At 58.5% G+C, this 8,256-nt stretch overlaps 1 protein-coding gene across 1 annotated transcript; it reads left to right on the top strand.

Moving 5' to 3' along the window:
- The first annotated feature begins 4,873 nt into the window (after window positions 1-4,873).
- On the top strand, window positions 4,874-7,709 carry Irf2bp2 (interferon regulatory factor 2 binding protein 2). The gene is made up of 2 exons (XM_051168784.1): window positions 4,874-5,899; window positions 6,524-7,709. Exons 1-2 carry the CDS (start codon window positions 4,909-4,911, stop codon window positions 7,240-7,242), a joined length of 1,710 nt encoding a protein of 569 aa, XP_051024741.1. The 5' UTR covers window positions 4,874-4,908; the 3' UTR covers window positions 7,243-7,709.
- The last annotated feature ends 547 nt before the right edge of the window (window positions 7,710-8,256 follow it).

The following is an 8,256-nucleotide window of genomic DNA, read 5'->3' as shown; positions in this document are numbered from 1 at the left end:
CTAGCTGGTGTGTGTTATACAGGAAAACCACAGCCAGCTCAGAGCACTCCCTTCAGTTCCTTCCAGAAGCCAGTAGAAGGGGTCTCCGGCACCAAGGCTGCTACTGGCTCTCTTCCAGGTCTCCTGAAAATCCCCCTGCAGATGGAGCAAGGGTGTGACCTCAGTCTGCCCTTTGTCTGTTTCCCCTACACACACACCCTTTTTGCTTGGCTCCTTAAATTCCAACACAGTCTGCAGTTAACGCACATCAAGACCCCAGCTTTGCTGTAGATGAGAAACCAGTGCCCCCCAACCCCGCCCCCGTATAAATGCAGACACACAGACTGGTGACAGCAGTTCAGCTTATAATATGTGGGTGCTTATAAGCCTCTGTGGTTTGTTTGGGCCTGGTTCTTAGACCCTCCACACTCAACGGCTTTTCTAATACCAGATGTCCTCTTGCACAGGGGAGGGTGATTTTGAGAGGGTCAGAGGGCAAGAACATCTAAAAAAACATACTTGGCACTTGAAAAACAGTGATGTCATCCCACAAATGCTGCTGCTCAGAAGAAAGGCTCTTGGACCAGTTCTAGAAGGTTCGTTTCTGCTGTTGTGCTTACGGTTTGTAGAAATGCATTTGTGTTAACATGCTTTTCTGTTTTTTACTGCAGTTTTGCCAAAGAGTGGTCAGTGACACCCACAGAAATGCAAATGACGCACACCGTGTCATTCTTCTCCTTGGATGCTGAGGTCAGAGATGAGAAAGCCCCACTGCTACAGTTTTAACATCGTTTTCTGTCTGTGCACACATGTGCACACACGCAGTCCTAAGAGGACAACCACAGGTGTCCACCCTCGTCCTCTGTCTTGTCTGAGACGGGGTTTTGTCTGGCGTATGTCAGGTCTTTGAGCTTCTGGGGGAATTCTGTCTCTGGACACTGAGATTCTGGCCACACAGTGCTTGGCTTACATGAGTCCCAGCGGTTCAGACTCAAACCTTCAGGCCTGTGCGGCCAGTGCTTCACCTACTACGCCTTCTCCTCTACTCCTCAACACCACGGTACTGTAGCACTTGGGAGGCAGAGGCAGGTGGATCGCTGTGAGTTCGAGGCCAGCCTGTTCTACAAAGTGAGTCCAGGACATCCAGGGATACACAGAGAAACCCTGTCTCAAAAAACCAGAAAAACAAAACAAAACAACAACAACGAAAAAAAAAATTGGTACCGTATGGATGTGACACCATTAAAATCCACATCTGGATACAGGGTGGAGCTCACAAATTTAGGACGGCAAGGCACAAACCACCCATAATCCTTTGAGGGTCCTGAAGGCAGAATTCCAGGTGGGTTCTCATAGCACCCTGCCCCATAGACTACGGGCACAGAGCTTCCAGGCGTACACAAGAGCACCTTTACTACAACTCAGGAGCAGGCCAATGTCCAAGGTTGTGGGTATAGGTTCAGATCTGTTCTGCCTATGAACAGAACATGCATTTAAAAAAAATTCCTTCCCAAATCGCTGTTTGCATCCTGTCAAACAGAGCAGCATTTCCCCACTAGACAGATCTCTAAGAGAAGGCATCTTAGGAATTACAGCCAGGAAAACTGTTGTCTTCCCATCTCACAGACCGCCTCCCTGGAGAGTGTTCCCTTTAGTTCTTAGGACAGATCACAAGGTTTCTGTGTTCTGGTTAAGTGCCAGCCTCAAGCCAAGTGCACCGGCCTGCCTGCCTGCTAAGGAATGCACCCATGCATGCTGCAGCCAATCCTGTAACCTTGACTCTCTCCCGGGAGGACCCAGAGCCTTACTTAAGCAAGAGGGCAGTCTACGTGACTAAAACATACCAACTTCCTCTTTCATAAGTCGTCACATGGTGAGCTACAATTACAATTCCTGCCTTGTCTGTGCGAATTGCAGACGCATTGCCTCACCCCAGAAACCCCGCTCCTGTGTGTGGAGGAGGCAGGCTGTAACTCCGGCAGCAGCCGCTTTGGATAGGATCCAGCTCCAGTCTGCGCCGGGAGGGAGGGCGGTGGGTGGAAGACAGAAACAAAGCCATGTTTACTTAGCATACATTGATTTAAAAAAAATTGCTCCTGAGTTACATGAAAGGGCAGGCAGTAGTTACAGTATTAGGGATTGCTGCCCTGGATGCAGGACCTGCCTAACCCACTGCAGCCGGGGTTGGGTTTTTTGTTTTTTGTTTTTGTTTTTAAGGAGGACAGACCCGATCTGAAATAGCCTTTCCGTTTTCCAAGCAGGCAGGCATCTCTAGGGGGAAGTTCTAAACGGCCGGGTTTCGACATGAAACCGGTGGTGTGAAATACGAAGGAAATGCCGGTGTTTTGGAGAAGTAAAGCTCCACTTGGCGTTTCTCAAGGCAGACATTGTACCTCGGTAGTTCTATTTTGGGCCTGTAGTGGCGGCTTTCCCTGGAGAGGGCATTGAGGGCCGCTGGCAGGTGAGACAAGTCTAACCAGGCCACGCTTTCACGCAGGGCTCTGCCTTGTTTTAACGTTCCGGTCGCTGTCTTGCCTAGCGAGCAGCCATCTCTGCTCAGGGCACTGAGAGGACTGCAGACAGGACTGCTTCATCTCCACGGGCGAGGTCACGTGTTCATATGAGTGGCACAGGGGCTTGGGAGAGAGTGACCAGACTGACAGGTCCTGGAGCAGGTGCCCAAACCAGCTGGCACCAGCAGCTTCTAGGAATGGATCCGGGTAGGCCCCGTTCCAGGCTTGGAGAGGGTGAGGTAGGCTTGTGACTGGAAGGAGAGATCCGGAGGCCCTTGACACAAGGGTACCTTTTCTGGAAATGAGAGAGAGAGAGAGAGAGAGAGAGAGAGAGAGAGAGAGAGAGAGAGAGAGAGAGAGAGAGAGAGAGAGAGAGAGGCGTTCAAGGTTAGCCTGTGGACGCCCTCGGCACCCGGCACTAAGCTTTCTGTGCCACCTCCAACAGGTTTATTCTTGTGCTCTAAGCAGCTCCCTGGGCCGATTCTCTACGAGGCGTGTTTCCTCTTGTGGCTATTCTTTGAAGCAACTTGGCATTTTCAATAGCAGCAACTAGAGAGAAACGTCAGCAGAAAAAAAAAATTTTTTTCCCTCCCTTTCCACCTTCCAATCCAGTTGTAGGGAAGATAATGTAATTAGTACCCTGTTATTCCCACACTTTAACCAGCTCATTTCCAGTCTCGGGGTGAAAAGAAGGGGGCCCGTGTTGTTCACCACAAAGGCGACTCTTACTCAGAGCCAACTGGAAGTTTAGGTCCCAAATGCGAGGGTCAGCGTGAGTGACCGACAAAATACACCGCCAGTCTCTGCTCCTTATCAAAGTGTACAACTCAGTATTCCGTCCACTCTGGGCAGCTCGCACTGGCCACCCTAGAAGGGAGGAGCAGCGGTGAAGCGAGGCGGCCAGGCGCGTCTGCGCCCACTGGGCTAAGCCGGGTGGGACAACAGAGAGCCACGGCCACCGGCCACCGGCCAGCGCACGCCCTAGGCGCACAGCGGGCAGCCGGTGCCTGGGGCTGGCCACTTCAAGTTCGGCCTGCCGTGCTGGAGGTGGTGGGGCCGTGCCTGCGAGCGAGCCAGAGCCCGGGGGCGGGACCTGCGGCGTGACGCGGTGCTGCAGAGCCCAGATCCCTGGAATGTGCTCGCGGCGCTGGGTACGTCTGTGCGGAGCCTGCGCAATGGCGGCGTCCCTTGCCCACGTCACGCGTTCGCCGCGCAGACCTACATAAGACGCTGGGGCGGCGGCACCGAGGGCCCTACAAGAGTCTAGGGGATGTGTATCCTCTACGGTGCACGCGCAAAGGAGGCCAGGCTTGCCTGGGTGCACTAGGCCGTATAGAGTTTGTAAAACTTAAAGGGGGCAGCACCCTGCTGTTGCTTCCGCAACCAAAGCAAGGCAAAGCGAGCTGGTTGCGTGCGCGCGCCCAGCTTAGGCCAAGCGAGGTTCTTACAGGAAAAGTCCAAAAGTGCGCCTCGCTATGCTAGAAATCCCATGCTCAAGAGGCTGCCAGTAGCCAAGTGACAACGTAGCATTGCGTGTAAAAATAAAAATTTGCACGATTCAATCCAAAGAACACAGCCCCGGGGTGGAGCCTCCTGGCTGGGTAGGCGGGGGACAGGGGACACCCCCTCCCCCGCGCCCCTGCGGACGCAGGCAGCACACCTGCAGCCCCGGAGCCGCGTGAAATCGTCGGCGCCCGGGTCCCTGCGCGCACGCGATCGAGAAAGGGAAGAATCCAGGGCAGCGCGCGCGAGAGCGCGGAGGGAGGGCGGGCGCACGGCGCCGCGCGCGCCAGGGAGGGAGGGGGCCGCGCAGGCGCCGTGCGGAGCTGTCGAAGAATCAAGTCTGTAGAAGTGGACCGGCCGCGGCGGCAGCAGCAGCAGCAGCAGCAGCAGCAGCAACACCAGCGGCGCAGGAGCTGAGGCGCCGTGGGTGCTGTGCAGCGGTGGCGCCAGGGCCTGGGACCGAGCTGCACCACGCCGCCGCCGCCGTGCGCGGCATGCCCCGCCGCTCGGGCTGAGCTGCCCCGCGTCCCCCGTCCCCCGCGCGGCTCTGCGCGCCCGGCGCCACCGCGACCTGCTGCGCTCGCGGCCCGTCTTCGCCCCGGTCTGGAGGCCCGAGCCCGCGGCCCCGGCCGAGCCGCCGCCCCCGCGCGCGCCGCGCCGCCCCGCCGCCCGTGGGGACCTGCAGCCGCGCCCCGCCGCGCGCCCGCCGCCCCTCGTGCCCCGGGGGCGCCGCGCGGGCGCCGCGCCGACCCGGGCTCTGCCGCCGCCACCGGCGCCTCCTCGCCTGCGGCCGCCGCCGCCGCTAGTGGCACAGACGCGGGCTTGGGCCGGCCGGCGCGCGCGCGCGGGGTCCGCGGGGGGCGGCGGCGTCCCCTCCTCGCCCGGCTCCTGCGGCGCGGCGGGCTGTGCGGACATGGCCGCGGCGGTAGCGGTGGCGGCGGCGTCTCGGCGCCAGTCCTGCTATCTGTGTGACCTGCCCCGCATGCCCTGGGCCATGATCTGGGACTTTACGGAGCCCGTGTGCCGCGGCTGCGTTAACTACGAGGGCGCCGACCGCGTGGAGTTCGTCATCGAGACGGCGCGCCAGCTGAAGCGTGCTCACGGTTGCTTCCCCGAGGGCCGCTCACCGACCGGCGCGCAGCCCGCGGCCGCCAAGCCACCGCCACTGTCGGCCAAGGACCTACTGCTGCAGCCGCCACCGCAGCTGGGCCACGCGGGCGGCGACGCCGCGCGCGCTCAGGCCATGGAGCGCTACCCGCTGGCGCCGGATCGAGCCCCGCGCCTGGCCTCCGACTTCAGCGCACGCGCGGGTGCGGGTATCCCACAGTCGGCCGCGCCGCAGCCCGCGCCAGCGAACGGCATCCTGGTGCCCAACGGCTTCTCCAAGCTGGAGGAGCCGCCCGAGCTGAACCGCCAGAGCCCGAACCCGCGGCGTGCACACGCCGTGCCGCCCACCCTCGTGCCTCTGGTGAACGGCTCCGCCGCGCTGGGGTTGAGTAGCCGTGCAGCAGCCACGCTCGCTGCGGTGAGCGGGACGCCGGGCCTGGGCGCTCAGCCCACCGAGTTGGGCACCCACAAGCGGCCAGCGTCGGTGTCGGGCGCGGCGGAGCACGAGGCGCGCGAGCCGAACAAGGAGAAGGCACAGCCCGCACACCGGAGCCCCGCAGACAGCTTATCCGGCGCGCCCGGGGCGAGTGAGCTGGGCGCGGACGGTGCAGGCAAGGGCCGAGCGCCCGGGGAGCAGGACTGGGCCAGCAGGCCTAAGACGGTGCGCGACACGCTACTGGCGCTGCACCAGCACGGCCACTCGGGGCCCTTCGAGAGCAAGTTCAAGAAGGAGCCGGCCCTGACTGCAGGCAGGTTGTTGGGTTTCGAGGCCAACGGGGCCAACGGGTCTAAAGCAGGTAGGGGCGGCTGTGGGGCGAGGGGAGACAGAGGCGGGGGGGGGGGGGGAGGTCGAGGGCGTGGAGGTTAGGGGCCGCGCGCGTGCGCCTAAGAGCGCGTGTGTGGTCGGGGTGGGGTGGGGGGACGATCCATTCTTCCACGCACGGTTTTGCCTTAGCCCAGAGACAACAAACAGCCAACTTCCTGGTCGGCCCGAGGCTGAACCAGCGCTTTAGTGGCAACGTGGTTCCTCTGCTGAAGTAGCACAACAGGGATGAGTCAGAGCAGGCTGGTAGGCAGCGGCACGGGGCTTTTCCTTTCCCAGCGCATTCCTGGATGTGCTGGTGAGGGCAGCAGTCGCCCTTTTAACCTGTGTGTGTTTCGGGGGGGGGGGGTGGCATTAGCAGTCACATGTGCTGGTTCGGGGTTGGAGCCTTTCGGGCAGCCCCCCCCCCCCGACTTAGCTTCCCTGGGAAGTGGTGGTGTGTGGGCTCAGAGCCCCTTACTAGGGGGAAGTGTGAAAGGAGCTGCTGCATGCAGACCTCGAGTGCTAGGTGTGTTTTTGTTTTTTGGAGATGAGAAGAATGCCTCTTTGGGTGCATTCCCATTAATTTTAACCTCTCCCACTCCTGTCCTCTTCCCAGTTGCGAGAACAGCGAGGAAAAGGAAGCCTTCCCCAGAACCGGAAGGGGAAGTCGGGCCCCCTAAGATGAACGGCGAGGCGCAGCCCTGGCTGTCCACTTCCACCGAAGGGCTCAAGATCCCCATCACCCCTACGTCCTCTTTCGTGTCTCCGCCACCCCCGACTGCCTCTCCTCATTCCAACCGGACCACACCGCCGGAAGCGGCCCAGAACGGCCAGTCCCCTATGGCAGCCCTGATCTTAGTAGCAGACAACGCAGGGGGCAGTCACGCCTCAAAAGATGCCACCCAGGTTCACTCCACCACCAGGAGGAACAGCAGCAGCCCGCCCTCGCCCTCTTCAATGAACCAAAGGCGGCTTGGCCCTAGGGAGGCCGGGGGCCAGGCCACGGGCGGGGGCGCGGGAGGACTGGAGCCGGTGCACCCCGCCAGCCTCCCAGACTCCTCTCTGGCGGCCAGCGCCCCGCTGTGCTGCACCCTGTGCCATGAGCGGCTGGAGGACACGCACTTCGTGCAGTGCCCGTCTGTCCCTTCGCACAAGTTTTGCTTCCCCTGCTCCAGACAAAGCATTAAGCAGCAGGGAGCCAGCGGGGAGGTGTACTGTCCCAGCGGGGAGAAGTGCCCCCTCGTGGGCTCCAACGTGCCCTGGGCCTTCATGCAAGGGGAGATCGCCACCATCCTCGCTGGAGACGTGAAGGTGAAAAAGGAGAGGGACTCGTGACTTTTCTGCTGTGTTCAGAGAACCCCCATGGTTAACCCTTAACTCAAACTTCTTGAACTGTATATAAATCTCCATATATATATATTATATATATAAATATATATATCCAAGACAAGGGAAATGTAGACTTCATAAACATGGCTGTATAATTTTGATTTTTTTTTTTTTTTTTGGAATACATTGTTTCCTTTTTTTTTTTTTTTTTTTTTTTTTTTTTTTTTTGACGACAAAAGGTATGTACTTTAAAAAGGCATTTACTTCTTTTGTTAATGTTGTTAGGCTGGCTGTGCTTGAATTCTTGGTGACAGTTGCTGTTCTCTGTAGGCTGCGACTTGGCTGCTCTTTTTTTTCCCCCTTCCCCAAGAGCACTTGGCAAACAAATGCTTCTAGCCGTATTTGTATGCACTTATTTTTAAAAAAGAAAAGAAAAGAAAAAAAAAGCCAAATACATTTTTCTGACATTGTTAGATTGCTTGACTGTCTTGTCATTCCTTATCGATGGCCCCGCAGGCTGGAGGCCCAGTTGGAGGAGAAAAGTGAGTGGAAAAGGGGCGCTCTTGCCGGAAGGGCATGCCCCCCCTGGGGAGTGTCACCCAGCTAGCAAACCCCACCTTCTCTGAGGGTGGAAAAGTAGGGTTCAGATCTTGTCAGTGTGGTTCAGCACTTGCACTATGGATGGTCAGATGCTGCTTGAAGGGTCTGCGAGACTGTGTGTGTGTGTGTGTGTGTGTGTGTGTGTGTGTGTGTGTGTTTGGGTTTTTTTTTTGTTTTTTCTGTTTCCAACAGAAGGCAAGTTGGCCCAGTGTTCCGCTCTGCCCACGTGACCAGTTGTAAGATGTCAGTGCTTGCATGCTCCTTGGCTGCCCCATGGGTGGTTTCTAGCTGTAGAAGTAGTTGTGAGGACGGTGTGCAAATGAGATGGCCTTGCAGCCACACAGGACCCCCCCACACACACATATCCTCCCCGCCCCTCTAGGGCTGACTGCTGTTGCCCGTGAACTTGTGGGTCAGTTT

This window comes from Acomys russatus, chromosome 26, assembly GCF_903995435.1.
Source record: "Acomys russatus chromosome 26, mAcoRus1.1, whole genome shotgun sequence".
Classification (NCBI taxonomy): domain Eukaryota; kingdom Metazoa; phylum Chordata; class Mammalia; order Rodentia; family Muridae; genus Acomys; species Acomys russatus.
Note: the sequence above shows the minus strand (reverse complement) of the source record. Positions and strands in the feature narration are given on the sequence as shown.

What these genes read in the sequence shown, in the direction of transcription:
- Irf2bp2 (XM_051168784.1), top strand. Translation starts at nt 4,909, where the DNA reads ATGGCCGCGGCGGTAGCGGTGGCGGCGGCGTCTCGGCGCCAGTCCTGC. An exon ending in GGCCAACGGGTCTAAAGCAG is followed by an intron (nt 5,900 to 6,523) that starts GTAGGGGCGGCT and finishes TCCTCTTCCCAG; the next exon opens with TTGCGAGAACAGCGAGGAAA.